Raw genomic sequence first — 15,645 nt, forward strand, 5'->3', positions numbered from 1 at the left:
GGTGCTGGAGGTTGTACCTCAACTGTGGGAAGGATGATTTAGAGGCTGGAGGGAGAAATCTCAGATGGGACAGATTTGTCTTTGGTACCAAAGCATTGTTCAATCCTCTCCTACCAGCTAGGTATTCTCATAGTGCCTCCAAGTTCTCAGGACCACCCCCCACCCTCATCCCAGCTGGCCTTTCCACTGTCAGTGCTGCAGGCTCAGCCCAGGGTTGTCCTGTCACACATAGCCATACTCCCTTCTGCTGACCCACAGAGGAGAGCCCTGCTACACACTTAATGGCCACAGTTCGGCCTCAAGAACTGAGGATCAAAATTTATTTTATCTGACTATTGGCACAGAAAAATAAAATTTCTTCTGGGAAGTAGATGCTGGATGTTGGCTGACCTGATTGGATTCATCATTCGTGGGCTTCAGTCTTTGCTACTGTAACCTGTGTGTCACCATCTGCAGGCAAGACTGAAGTTCCATGATCCATATTAGGTCAGTGTAACCTTGTAGAAAAAAGAAGCTGCTTTGGTCACGTGGGAAATGGGTGCTGCCTCTCTGTCTCCCATCAAGGTCCTGCACCTGTAGAACTTCCCCCATCAAGCCCAGGGATGGCTAGACCAGGAGGAGGGCACCTCTCCCTTTTCATTCATAACATCAACATGACATCTCCCACCGCTCCTGTTGTCCCCTCTGACTATCTTTCAAGGGCCCTGCGTGTGCCAGATGCTTGACTCAGCCCTCTACATTACAACCTCATGCATGCTCACAACAGCCTGGTGGCAGAGGTGTGATCACAGGCCCTTACAGAGACTGTGTCTCTTCTCCAAGGTCACAAGGCCATAGGTGGTGAAAGCAGAAAGGAACTCTGGTGTATCTGACCACAAACCTCTGCTCCTTCAGCTGGGTTCAAATACCTGTGGTATGAATTTCTTTACTTGTTTAAGGCTCTGAAGGGTCATATGCTTGATGTGGGGAGCCAGTCCCCCGACCTCCCTGGATACATTCTGTTTCCTTTTGGTTCTTTTCTCCTAAGTCTCTGGATGCTCTTATATGCCCAATCAGGACTTCTCTTCCAGAAGAGGCCTGGTAGTGAGCAAAGTCTGGGATATCATCAAGAAATTGAAACCAAGGGGCAATGGAAGGTGGCCAGAAAATAAATTCTAGGATTCAGTGCTTCCAACCAAGCAAGAGAGAAGAGGCAGGAAGTGCATTTGATTATAAACAGATCTGAACTTCTTAAAAAGTAGTAAAATCTACAACTGATAACCTTTACTGAGTACTTATTATCCATCAGGCCCGAGGCCAAGCACACTAAGCGTATTAGCCCATTTAATCTTCCTGACAAAACTATGAGGTTGTTACCACTAAAATCTCCATTATACAGAAGATGATATTCAAGGAGGTGAAGTCACATGGTCATACCTAGCAGAGTTAGGAATTAGGTTCTGTTGCCCTGGTTCCATAACCTGAGGTCTGAACCACTGTACCATTCTGCCTTTTTGTACTCCCACTGGTTTTCCAGATCATTTCAGAGCGCACCAAGCCCAGGATGCATGAGTTCCAGTCTGAGGTATTCATGATCATTGGTGGCTGCACGAAGGATGAACGGTTTGTGGCGGAGGTAACCTGCCTGGATCCCCTGAGGCGCAGCCGCCTGGAGGTGGCCAAGCTCCCCATGACAGAGCACGAGCTGGACAGTGAGAATAAGAAGTGGGTGGAGTTTGCATGCGTGACATTAAAAAATGAGGTCTACATCTCAGGTAAGCAGAAGTTATGTGATACCAAAGCCAGTTCCCAAGGCACTAAGTGCTTCCCTGAGTGAGAGTCAGGCAACCATCCTAGAAGAATTAGTGTAGATGGCACTGATCCAGCACTGACTGGGTCGGAATGTGGAAACCAGGCACTCAGATGGTCTTATCGTGGAGAGGGGATTATTACTAAACGAACCCTAATCCTTGAGCAGTATTGTCCTAAGAACTGGGGGAACAGGCAGACAGGTCCTGTACTTTCTGGAAAAGGAAGAAGGAAAGTATTGCTAGAATTTATCTGGTGTCTGCTGTAGGCAAAGGTCACTGAGCATTGGTAATACAGTAATGAATATTCAGTAATTTATTCAATAATGAATAAAAATCTGACTCCTCCCCCCAAGTTTATTAGATTTTACCTTTAGATGCTCCAATAGCACCCAATACTTTTTCATTTCTTACTTCTAAGTTATTTGCTTAGTTATTTGTAATTACTCTATGCCTGTTTCCCATTAGTCCTTGAATTCCATGAGTCAACACTGCATTCCCAATACCCGGCACTGTGTCTGGACACATAGTAAATGTTCAGTAACTATTGAGTGACACAGTCTCCACCATCCTTACAGCACTTAGTGTAAATAAACAAAGTGTAAATAAACTTACACTTTGGTAGCATTTAATCATTTGCCTCTCACTTCAACTCCATATGGTAGGTGGTTTTAATCTCCAGGTTATAAAACAGACTCAGAAAGTATGGAACTTACCCAAAGCCACACATTCCAGTCCATGTTCTCTCAGTCTCATGCTCTCCCATGACATCAAAAGCCACCTAGCAATTCTTGAGGTGCCAAGGGAAGAGACAAACATCCCGTCCCCTCTTTTGGAGGTTTTCTCTAGTCTAAACTTGTTTAGGGAAGAGCTTATTCCCAGAGCTGGCCTCTTTCAGAATAAAGGGCAGATCAGTTCTTCCTTGAATATATTAATACCATAGATTAGGTTTCAGCATTCTTTTATCTTAGAGAAACATTTTTAATTGTTGTAGAAGATTTAAGCAATACAAGAAGTATAAAGTAAAACATGGCAGTTTCTCTGTTCCATTACAATCCTACATTTTTTTTTTTAATGGTTTTGTATTGTCTTAGAGTAGGTAATGCTAGCCGAGGTAACAAATTCTAAATCTCAGTGAATTACCACAGTAGTACATGGGGGCTAAGGGAGATCACCTGCTTCACTCAGATCTTCAGGGACCTAGGCTCCTTCCATCTCACGATGCAGCCGTTTCCACAAGTGACCTTAAAGCTTGATGCATTTTGGGAAGAGAGAGAAACTGAACAAGTTGAGAAGGGACACCTGCTCACAACAGCCTCAGCCTGGACACGAGGCATCAGTTCTGCTCACATTCTATTGGCAAGAACCAGCCACATGCCCTCCCTGTACCCCCACGATGTGGGGCTGGGAAATGTAGTTTAGCCATGTGCTCAGGAGGAAAATGCAGGTGTGGGAGTCAAGGTCAGTCTTTGCCATATATATGATACATGTTATTTTATTCTACAACTTTTCTTTTCTCTGTCTTCAATCTGTTGTTGTCTTTTTAAAAATGATACAAGCAATACACAAAAGCATGCTTGTTATACTAAATCAACAGAAACTTGTACTCAATTAATGATCTATTCTAGACATCATTACATGATCTACTATATGTGTTAAGTGTATATCACATGTAAATTACAGCATAATCCCAAGCACAGGGTGAGAGCTCAACAGTATTACTCATCATTGTCATTACTGTGAGGATTGTTGTTGTTGCTCTTTTACCAGTTTCAGGGCTCTCTGTTGAATGAATGAAACATAATTTTTTTCAATGCTATTTTCCCCCTGAAAAAAAGGCCACAACAGACATTTTCATACATATATATTTATGAACTTGTGCTGCTATATGGAAAGATTCCTGGAAGTGGTCATAAGATGTGTAAATTTAGAATTTTTGTAGATATTGTTAAATTGTCTTCCAGAAAGTTTGTGCCAATTTACAGTTCAACCAATAATGAATGACAGTGCCAATTTTCTACATCCTTGCTAATATTTTTTATTATCAATTACATTTTAATAGACTTGAATGTTTATATTTACACTCTTAGTGAGATTGAATATATTTTCATCTATTTGTTAAATGTATGTTTTTTAAAAATGAGCTGTTCCTATCCTTTGTTTTTCTATTGGTTGGTTGTTTCTTTCTTATTAATACTTGGAGTTCTTATTGTATGAAAGTGAAAGTGTTAATCACTCAGCCGTGTCTGACTCTTTGAAACTCCATGGTTTGTAGCCCGCCAGGCTCTTCTGTCTATGGGATTTCAAGAATACTGGAGTGGTTTGCCATTCCCTTCTCCAGGGGATCTTCCCAACCCAGGGATCAATGGAACCTGGGTCTCCTGCATTGCAGGCAGACTCTTTACAGTCTGAGCCACCAGGGAAGCTATTTGTATTGTAAATACTTTCTCTCAGATATTGATTGTCTTTTAACTTTTTATATTTTAAATAGTAATTTTCTTTTCTATATGATTCTAGGTTTCTTGTCATGCTTAGAAATCCCCTCACCACCCCCAAGATCTTTAACATCTTCTATCATATATTCTCCAGTTATGTCTATAGTATTTACACTTAAATTTTAAGTGTAATGTGAAATAGGGATCTAACTTTTCTCTAAACAAATAGCCAGTTGTTCTAATGTCATTTTTTATAATCTCTATATCTTTTAGTCTGTTTCTGTACCTTGCTTTTAATTGATCAGTTTGTCTCATCTTACGCTGGTAGCACATTATCATAGCTTTTTGGTATTTTGATATTTATTTATTTTTATATTTGCCAGGGAAAACTCTCTCACTCCTTTTTCAAATGTTTCTTAGAAATGTTCCCAAATCTACTCTTTCAAATGAAGTTTAGAATGGTCACTTCACGTCCTGAAATCCATGAAAAGCCCTGAAGACACCCAACATAGAGGTTAACTTGGGGAGGACTCACATCTTTGCAATAACTTGTCTTCTCATCTGTGTACATGATACGCCTGCCCAGTTAATCAGATCTTCTTTTACATCCTGAAGTAAAAATTGTAGGTTTTCTCCTCCTTTTAAGAACGTTTGCATACATTTCTTTGAAAGTGTACAGTATTTTATAATTTTGGATACTACCTGAATGGGATCAAATCAGTATTTTGAATAGAGAACTCTAAAAGGTGCACAATCCCACTCCCCAAGAATGTTAAACTATATGAACAAAAAGCTCACAGAAGAGGAAGAAGCTCAGTCTCCCTAGTAGCAGGGAAAAACCAAACTATGACATCATTTTTCTCTATCAGGATGTAAAGCAAAACAAACCAACCCAAAAAACCCTCCTGATATCTGCTGTGGGTGGGGTATGAGGAAAGGTCAACCAGGACAGCTTTAAAGGCTCTTTGGCAGCACCTATGAAAATTAAGGTGGGCACGCCCCTGACCTAGGAATCCCACCTCGGGGCTCCACCCTTGAGAAACTCATGACACAGAGCGTCACCAGTGATACTCAGTTCCACACTAGTGCACAGCTGAAAGTCTGAAAACTACATCTTTTAAGTATTAATAATTAGCAGTACTCTGTGCTGATGGGGAAAAGGAAATACAAAGTCATTAAAATATTTTATTGAAGTCACCAAAAAAGTCAGTTCTCCTTTGTCTTGGTCTCTCTCCCTAACTGAAATCTGTATTTTCTGTTTATTGAGTTGTTCTGAATTTTTTTTTTTACCAGCTCATCACTCTATTGTGAGCATCTCATTCAGTTCCAACAGAAATAATTTCAAAGTAGGACAGACCTCACTTATGTTTTCATATAGATCAGAGATATGAACCAAAAAATTTTCTAAGATTTTGTGGTGATTTCTCCAGGCTTGGATTTGTTTAAATATTAATAAATAAGCAAACATATTCAGCTGCTTTCTATTTTGATGCTGGTCAAGGCCCTACCTGGCTTTCCAGGTGGCTCAGTGGGAAATAATCCATTTGCGATGCAGGAGATGCAGGAGACATGGGTTAGATCCTTGGGTTGGGAAGTCCCCTGGAGTAGAAAATGGTAATCCACTCCAGGACACTTGCCTGGAGAGTCCCATGGATAGAGGAGCCTGGTGGGCTGCAGTCCATGGGGTCGCAAAGCGTCAGACATGACTGAGTGACTGAACACATAAGGCCCTACTGTTCCCACCCACAATCGTCCAACCTCACTGTCCTTGTCCTGCCTGACCTCTTGCTCCTCGGCCACTCAAACACTGAGTGCAGGCTCCCGCTGGCGCCCGCGCGCCTAGGCAGACCTGGGTACCACTGCCCTGAGGCCGTCTCTGGACTTAGCTCATGTAGCCTCTTCTTTGAACTCTTGCAGCACAGAGGTGACACATGGCACAGCCTTACCCTGTGTCTCCCTGTTTCCCTGTGTTGGCTGTCTCTCCAACCACACCGCACACATCTTCATGAATTTTTTTGCCTGGCGGGGAGGAGTGGGGGTTGGTGTTGGTTTGGGGAAGTAACACTTACAGGCTTGTGGGACATTATGGGAGAAGCTGTACTTGTTACACATCTGGTGGTTTCTTAAATGCTGTATATGTCTTCCAGGTGGTAAAGAAACACAGCACGATGTTTGGAAATATAATTCTTCAATAAACAAATGGATTCAAATTGAGTATTTGAACATAGGCCGCTGGAGGCACAAGATGGTGGTGCTGGGGGGCAAGGTCTACGTGCTTGGAGGGTTCGATGGCTTGCAGAGGATCAACAACGTGGAGACCTATGACCCCTTCCACAACTGCTGGTCAGAGGTATAGATTATTTCAATGAGTAACTGTATGGTTTTTTCAAAACTTAAAAAAAAAAAAAGGTATCTGCCAGCGTAGGTATATGGCTTTCTGATCTTTCTCCTCCCACTGAGAATATTTTTGGTGGTACCATCGATTCAGCATTTCTGGTCAGGTCACAGAAATGACTTTCTTCCAGGTGGGGGAACTCTGTCCTATCCTGGCCAGTACCTCAGGTGTGGAGTGCAGGCTTGATCCTATCTTGGTCTGCATGTCTTGGTCTAGAATCTCTGTCTCCTAGGACACCATCTGCCCTTATCTTCTCCACACTGGGCACACAGGGATCCCTTGACTACACTGTTTGTTGAAACCCAGAGTCATTTGGTAGTATTTAGTAGGAGTCAGCCCTTATTCATGTGCCTATTAACAATGAACCATGTATATGTCTTCATATAAGACTTCAGCAATACAATCTCAGGTACATATCATACTCAAGAAAAGGCAAAGCAATGTTCAATGGGCATAAAGTTTCAATTATGCAAAATGAACCAGCTCTGGAGATCTGCCTATAGACAACACCTGGAACCCTTATACCAGCAATTCTTCCTAGCTATAAGTGCTAAGGACAATGCCTAGGACATAGTAGGCACTCAGTAAATACTTTCTGAATGAAGGAGCACATGAATAAATATGAATATACATTTTTGAGAAAGCAATCTCCTCCAGCATTGGCTGGTTGCATCTCATATACACTTATTTCTGTCTACACCCCACCTCCTCTGAGAGCTGGACTCAGGGTGAAACAGAATGGAAACCAGAGCCAGGAGGCAGGGTGGGAAATGTATGCTTTGATCTTCTCTGTATCTCAAGGGAGTCAAGCCCACAGGCCTTATGATTTTAGGTTAAGGATGCCTGGGCTTGTGTTCCCTGACTCCTGGCCTGTGTCCTGTGAACCACTGCAACAATCTGGGCAGTGTGACTGAGAGTGTCTCCTGGTGCCCCTGTGCCCCCGCAGGCTGCGCCCCTCCTTATCCACGTCAGTTCCTTCGCAGCCACCAGCCATAAGAAGAAGCTCTATGTGATTGGTGGAGGGCCCAATGGGAAACTGGCGACGGACAAGACTCAGTGTTACGATCCTTCAACCAATAAGTGGAATTTAAAGTCAGCCATGCCAGTAGAGGCTAAATGCATCAATGCAGTGAGTTTCCGGGACCGTATCTATGTAGTTGGTAAGTAAGCAAATGGCATGATGTGGTTGAAAAGGAAGAGAAGATGGGATTGGTCCAAGCCTTGGTGAAATTTATCTTTCAGTCCTGGAGACAGAAACAGCCCACATTTAGGAGACACACAGAGCAGATAGACAATGGGGCCCTGGGAAGTGGGAGCCAGAAGTTGCTACGGGAACAAAGTGTGTTGTAAGCAATAGCAATTGCACAGAAATTGAATATGCACAGTATAAGTGCCCAGTAAATAGCCGCTACCATTATTTCTTACTTTGTGTTCATGGAAATTTTATTCTCCTACTAGGTTTGAGGGCTCTGAAAGGTTGCATTTAGCCAGAAGGAAAGCCTCTCCAGCCAGACCACAGTGGGCATGTAATTGTTAAGGATGATAGATCTCAACCCTGACTACTCATTATGAAGTTTTTTAACAAAAACATGGGTACCTGGGGCTTGTCCAGACCAACAATATCAGAATGAGGTGGATGCTGGCCACAGTGCTAGGTGTTTTTAACATTCAGGTGATTTTGAAGTACAGCCAGGGTTGAGAACTACTGATTAAGGAAATACCAAAAATAAATAACTTCAGCAAATAAGAGCTAACCAGAGAAGGTTTCTTGAATGCAAAATATGGGAACAGAGTAAGGCAAAATCCCTTTTCTCCCTTGCTTCAGGTTTCCTGTGTTTTTAATAGTCAGACTCATGACTCTGCCTCAAAGGTCTGATCTCAAGATGGGTTACTAGAACGGGTGTTCCCCGTCATGCTCAGTTTAGAGATGCCCCCACTTTTGGTCACTGTCATGTATATCAGTACAAGACTTCTATGTACCAGGCTTCCCGCCAGGTGCTTTATGTGCGTGATCCCTCTGTTTTCTCACAACCACCATGGTCTTGGTGCTGGTGGTTACAGATCCCAAAGTGGCAGAACTGGGTTTATGAGCCAGGCCTGCCTGATGTACCACATGGTATTTCCTCCAGAAAGCAGACTTAGGGTACATTTTGGCAGTCATGGAAAGTCAGGTGTCCTTTAGAACCTGATTAGTACCTGGCTGAAGAGTTTCAAGGGAAGTGAACTATTTCCAGCGTGAGACTTCCCGCCCCTAGTTACCCATTCTGGCTTTCTTAAGAGCCATGAGTTTGCTCCTTCTTTTGGCAAGGTGGTAGACTTGACCTAACCGGTTGTAGTTGAGTGGTTAATGGGGAAGAAAACCAGAAAAATAGTGATATGCTCACGGTGTTTCCTCTTCAGGAGGCGCCATGAGAGCGCTGTACGCCTACAGCCCCCTGGAGGACAGCTGGTGCCTGGTGACCCAGCTCAGCCATGAGAGGGCCAGCTGCGGCATCGCGCCCTGCAACAACCGGCTCTACATCACTGGGGGGCGGGACGAGAAGAACGAGGTCATCGCCACGGTGCTGTGCTGGGACCCCGAGGCCCAGAAACTGACGGAGGAATGCGTCCTGCCCCGGGGAGTGTCCCACCACGGCAGCGTCACCATCAGGAAGTCGTACACCCATATTCGGAGGATCGTGCCTGGAGCCGTGTCGGTCTGACCCCGGGTGCGCCGAGGGCGGAGTCACGCGGGGAGCCCGCCTCCCTCAGCCCTGCCCTTCGTTCCTGCTTCGGACACCAGCGGGGCTGGACCTGGGGCTCACCGCGGCTCCCCCTGGGGGCTCCTCGGAAGTCACAGCTTTGGGACACTTGGGACCAGCCAGGAATGTTTGCGAGACCTACCTCAGGAAGAAAGAAGAGTAATACTTAACATGCAAGACACGCCTGTCCCCTGCCAAGTTCTATACCCAGGTGCTTTTATACACCAATGCCTTTCACTGTCCTAATGAGCTAATTACTGGACATTAAAACTCCCATTTGAGAGGTGAGGAAACCGAGCTTAATAGAGGCTAAGTGATTGCCCTAGGTCAGTCAGATTCTAAGTAGCTAAACCCGGAGTTTAAAGCCAGGTCTTTCCATCTCGAAGTCAGCTCAGGTTCTGTCAGGCCGTCTATCTCAGAGCAGGAAAACACAAACCAAAACAGCTCATCTTTTGGTCTGACAGGTTAGCTAGAGGATTCACTCAGCAAGGCAGGGAAATAAAGGGTTTTTTTTTTCTTCTTTCTTCTTTTCCTTATATTTAAACCACATGGGATCTTTGGTGTGGTAACCTTGGGCCCCTTGTCAAAGGTGTATCATAGGTTGTTCCATCTGACAGTTCTGGGGAGATAGGTCTGGGAAGACCTGTTTGCTCTGGAACATGTAAAAAACTTTTGTCCTCCTCATCAGATGCCTCTATTTTTTATGATCACAGGAGGCTCATCGTAGCCTCGAACTGTCACTGCCGGACAGACTTGTACCTTCAGTACAGCCCAGTGCCCTAGCCTTTTAATGTCCAACAGTTGTATTGCAATGTAGAAAAGGTTTTTCCAGAGACTCAGAATACTGTTTTGTTTTTTGTTTGTTTGTTTTATGTAAACATCCTTACATTGCTCGCCACTGAGGAATGACTGGCTCTTCTTGACAGTATACGTTTTAATTTTTAGACAGTGATTTGGGTCCATGTCCCTGTGACCACCCACCTGGAAGCTTCATTTTCAGGATGCTTTTAATCCCTCTTATTTGGTTTTTGAATCAGGTTGGTGCAGTTTTGACTTAAAGAACAGAGTCTGTTCTTTACTCTCAGAGATAGAGCTTTCAAATGAGCTCACTGGAAATTCATTCTAATCCCCGAGTTGGGGAAACAGATTAAGATATCCTATTTCAGATGCTGTACTTAAAAAGCAACAATAATGGTAACAGCATAGTAACTGCATTACCTAATGTCATTTATTTTCATCATATGATTTCAAGTCTCTTTATAGAGTTTAATTCATGTCAGATGTGCCATTTTGTGCTTGTACATCTCAGCAGTTTGGGAAGATAGAGGTATTAGAGTTGATAGTGAATTTAACTTTCATAGAAAAGTTACGGTTAGAAGAAGCTACAGCTCAAAGCAGATAAAACAGACTCGGAAAATGACAACTGAAAATTCTATTTATGCATAGATCATTGAGGATAAATATAAATGCATGTTGATGTTTGAGAAGCTCTGTGTCTTCTTAGAGTCAGGTGTACACTTTAGCTCCCTGCTTTGAAAAGTGAGGTGGGAAAATACATACATATTTGTGGAAATTTAGAACACATACCTCACTTACCCATGAACACTGATAACCTTAATGAAGCTCTCAACTGAAACGATTTAAACTACTTCAATTCAGCAAACATTCCTGGAAATTTTTATGTTTGGCAAGTCTTGGGGACTCCAAAAAGCAAGACAAGTCTCCACCCTGGAAACACTCAATAAGCAGGTAAATGGGTTACTTGTCAATATTATAATTTTTTCTTTTCATCAAGCTAGAGAAAAGGAGATGTACATGAAGTTATGAGATTGCATTCAGGTCTTTCTTGCCCTTCCAAGTGATCTCCTTGGGAAGCTGTGCTCTTAGATCAATGATACAGCCATTGTTTACATGTTTGTCTTTCCTTGGCATTGCCTTCAGAAACCACTTATGAGCTTTGGGAGGAATCAGTCGTATTTCAAAGACAATTTCAGGAAACAAATTTCAAAGAAGTTCAATGACAGCATCATTGGCAACACAGAAAGCCTCCTCTTGGAAAGAATGTGTTCCTTGTCCTGGTTGTCCTTTGATGAGAGCAACTGGCAAATTTTGAGCCCAAATTTTCAACAGGTCAACCCTGTGCTGGGAAAGTGAGGATTTAGGATCTCTGTGTTATAAACCTGACTGTCAATAATGGGTTGGCAGACAGATACACCTACTAAGAACATCCAGATTTCCGCACTTGAAGCTGCCAGTCTGTAACTTTTAGGGATATAAAAACAGTTCAAGTCATTTTGGGGAAACTCTACATCATCAGGATTTAAATTTCTAGGCCCTAGATAGGGATGGAAGCTCTTAAAATCTAATTTCCGTTTTTAGATGAAAAAACAAAAACCTAGTTCACAGGAAGTTAACTGTCATAAGCCATACTGCCAGCAGGGGGACGAGGCAGGTTGTTGCCAGGTGAGTTAGAGACAAAGGGCCCTAGGACTCAGGCAGAATGTCCTGGTACAACCTGCTGGATCTTGAGTCAGGTCCCATGAGTGGATAGAGTACCCTTGACTGGAAGAAAGGGGATGAGGTAGGAGGAGGAGGAAGTCAGGTTTGGACACAAGTCTAGAAAATGATGCTGGGGGCCCTGGAGTTTGGGAGCATGACTCCATTCTCAGGAAGCATAAGGAACCCATTTCTTAGAAGTGAGGCAAAATTAGAGCAGGACTAGCAGTAAGACCTGTTCCCTATGGGGCCTCTGGGCTGCTTGGCTAGGTCTCTTGTCTTGCTGGACCAAGAGAGACAGGCCCAGAGGTTCTGATGAGGTAGAATCTGTCAGGGAGGTTAAAGACTCCAGTTGCCAAGGCTGATCTGAAATGGGTAGGGAGCTGAGCTCACCCAAACATCAACAGATAAATATTCTCTTCTTAGCTTTCATTACATTCTGCATGCATAGGCCTCAGGAAACACCCCCCACCCCCACACACACAGAGCTCTTGAACTCAGAGAAGCTGTGCTCTCAGGGAAGTGCAAATATTTGCTTATAGCTGTGAAAATAGAGCTTTGCTATTTATGAAAGCCCTTGAGGTACTGTTGTTATTTACTTATCCTACTTCATTTTGAAAAAGAAAAATACTCAGTAAAATTTTCAAATTGGGTAAATACCACTGGAATTTCTTATGTAAAGTCCTAACTTGGGGTTGCAAAAGCCTTTTTTCTTCTTTAGTTTCTGATCTGGATTTTGTATGAGATCTCCTTATTTGAGGAGTCAACTTTCATGGAAATTGTAAATATCTCAAACGTGGCTACTGCAAAACTAATTTTGACAGGTCAGATTTTCATATTTTTAGATAAAAATATTAACAAAATCCTTAGTTAACCAAATCCTTCAAGAATTTTGGTTACATGAAGTTGTATTTTTTTTAAGTGATCAAACTAAAGATACCATTTATGGGTAAAAATCAAATAAAGTTTTTATTTATTCAGTATGTATGGAGTATGTTTGGAGTAAATAGAATGTTTTATATACAATTACTAGCTGATTTTTTTTTTTTGGTTGATATGAATAAGCGGTATCTGAATAGAAATTAATTTAGGAGGGGAAATTTTAAACGTTTCAGTTGCTTCCAGGGGGCTTAGATAAACTCATATGCTAAAATTAATCAGATTTGGTTTACAGAATGGCAAAAGTAGACAGCTTTTTCCCTTCCTTGTGCCTCATTGCCTCTGGGAGCCAGCATTTACCAATCTGTGTAACTTTACAAACTGTGTGACTCTCATCCTGTCTGACTTGAAGCCATCCTGCAGGAGGCCTCCCTCTAGGTTTCTGGTTTCTGGTTTAACTTCTCAGCCCTGCCTCCACCAACATCTCCGTGTAGTCTCTGAAGCCTTAACCAACATTTGTGCTTCTCAAAAATGAGCACGTGAAGCTGGGAATATGAACCAGAGAGCTGTGACTCTCAAGCACTGGAAAACTTGTCATCATTTAGTTTCTTTTGGATTTCAATACAAAGATTCTATGCAATTGGAAAGGAAAACCTGGGGCTTTAAAGAAACGTGCAGTAACATGAATGGCTTTAGACCATTCTTTCTGGGCCTCTTTAGAGACAGAAGTTCTCACTTCTCAGCCTTATGGATTCTGAGTGGAAAACCTTGGGAAACACAGTCCTATTCCACGGGTTGTACGTGTTCTGGAGTCAATCCTGGGTCATGGATCCAAGAGACAGTTCACCAGTTGAGAGTCAAAATGGGGTTTTGACCTTAACTTCACGCCGAACCCTCCAATTTTCCTTTTTTTTTTTTCCTCCAATTTTCCTACTGGATCTAGTTGGTAATCTGATGCTTGGGCAGCTTGGCCAGGGCCTGGCATCTGCCCAGCTCTCCTTGGCTTGTCTTTCTGCTCCTGGTGCTCTGCTGGTGTGTGGCCTCTGATGGACCAGCCTCGTTTTCACTGGAGATGTGGCTTTTATGTAAGAACTCAGTCCCCATCCCCTCTTCGAGTGGGCTCACGCCACATTTTCTCTTTCTGTATGCTGTCACACTCAAGACTCTTGATGATGGGGACTAATTTGGGTCAGGTCTCACCCACCCCCAGACTGCCCAGGCTGCCTAATTACTAATCACTCTGGTTTTCACTCCCACATTTGTTTCTGACACCTGGGAATTTTCCTTTTCTTCTTACTTGCTCAGCTGTCTCCTTTATTATTGATTCCTAAATGACACTTATGACCTTGATAGCCATGCATGCCCCGTCCCTGATAGTCTGTCCAGTGGGTCACAAGTCACACCAAGTCACACTTGAAAAATACAAGGGTGGAGGGTGCAGACCTGGGCAAAGACAGAGCAGGGACGAGGGGAATGGAGGTTGCAAACTTTAGTTTAACACTTGCAGCAGAAACCAGAAGGAAAAATCTGACTGCACAAAGAAACCTATGAGTCTGACCTTAGACAATTTTTGTGGGTGAAATTCTGTTCTTTCACAATAAAAATATAGTAATAGGAGCATTTATTGAGTAATTTCCCAGAAATATGGACAGAGTCATAAATAGTTTTGGGACAGTGACAAATTTGTCTAGGTAGAAATGCTGGATTTTTATTTAATTAGCAAACTGCATCCTAGTAAAATGTTACATTCCCAGAAAAGGTCACTGTAGAAGCCTGAAAGAAAAACAATACATTACACATTGTTCTGGCTGAGACTTAGACATTAGTAAGGAGTGAGTCTTTGTGAAACAGTGCAACAAATATTGATTGAGTTCTTAATTTGTGCCAGACAGGATTCCAGGTACCAGGGCTCCACATCCATGAACAAAACAAAAGTCTCTGCTCTCATGAGCTAACATTCCAGTTGAGAATGTTACAACAAACAAGTATATAATACAATGTCAAGCAATAATAGATGCTTGAAAAGGAGTAAAGCAGGGTTCAGGGTATGCATGGTTAGATAACATCGCTGACTCAATGGACATGAATTTGAGCAAACTCCAGGAAATAGTGATGGACAGGGAAATCTGGCCATGCTGCAGTCCTTGGGGTCTCAAAGAGTTGGACATGACTTACAGACTAAACAACAACAACAAGGTAGGCATGCTACTTTAAACAGGGTGAATAGATGCTCTTTCTGATAAAGTAACTTGAGTGAAAACAGTATCTGGGGAAGCATATTCCAGGTAGAGGGAATAGCCAGTGCAAGGGTCCTAAGGCAGGCGGCTCAGTGTATTCAAAGGGCAGTAAGAAGGTCTTGGTGACTGGAATGAATTCTGAGTGATGGTAAGGGGTCTCAAGGTCACTGTAAGAACTTTGCCTGTGATCAGAGGAAGATAGTAGGGCATAAGACAAGTTCAGAAATGACACAGATTCACAAATGTTACATACCCAAGCTGTTGCAAATTCAAGTCTGCTACATTCACAGTGGCAATTAGTAGTTAGTGACTGCTGAAAGCAACCTTTGTGAACCCAGGAAACATTGCGGTTGTGTGTGCGCATGCTCAGTGTGTGTGCGTGCTCAATCGTGTCCGACTCTTTGTGACCCCATGGACTGTAGCCCTCCAGGCTCCTCTGTCCATAAGGATTCTCTGCCATTTCCTTCTCCAGGGGATCTTACCCACCCAGGGATCGAACTCATGTCTCTGCGTCTCCTGCTTTGGCAGGCAGACTCTTTACCACTGAGTCACCTGGGAAGCCCTGTTGAGATTTCTCCAAATCCTTGGTCTTTCTGACCCTGTCCTGTGTGCTGTCATCATGGTGGGCCGGGGCTGACTTTCCCAACTGCCTGGTCACATGAGCCCAGGGGGCTT

General features: G+C 43.1%; 1 protein-coding gene across 3 annotated transcripts in view; it reads left to right on the plus strand.

Moving 5' to 3' along the window:
• Window positions 1-12,837, plus strand: part of KLHL6 (kelch like family member 6) — a 121,980-nt gene extending 109,143 nt beyond the window's left edge. For all 3 annotated transcript variants that reach the window (XM_055409590.2, XM_088838741.1, XM_055409525.2), the window contains 4 exons: window positions 1,517-1,754; window positions 6,370-6,572; window positions 7,564-7,777; window positions 9,018-12,837. In XM_055409590.2, the coding sequence (XP_055265565.1) occupies window positions 1,517-1,754; window positions 6,370-6,572; window positions 7,564-7,777; window positions 9,018-9,319 (957 nt within the window). In that variant the 3' untranslated portion in view covers window positions 9,320-12,837. The remainder of the gene's footprint in view (window positions 1-1,516; window positions 1,755-6,369; window positions 6,573-7,563; window positions 7,778-9,017) is intronic.
• The last annotated feature ends 2,808 nt before the right edge of the window (window positions 12,838-15,645 follow it).

The sequence above is a fragment of the Moschus berezovskii genome, chromosome 1 (assembly GCF_049115385.1).
Source record: "Moschus berezovskii isolate FMDL1 chromosome 1, NW_MosBer_1.0, whole genome shotgun sequence".
Taxonomy (NCBI): domain Eukaryota; kingdom Metazoa; phylum Chordata; class Mammalia; order Artiodactyla; family Moschidae; genus Moschus; species Moschus berezovskii.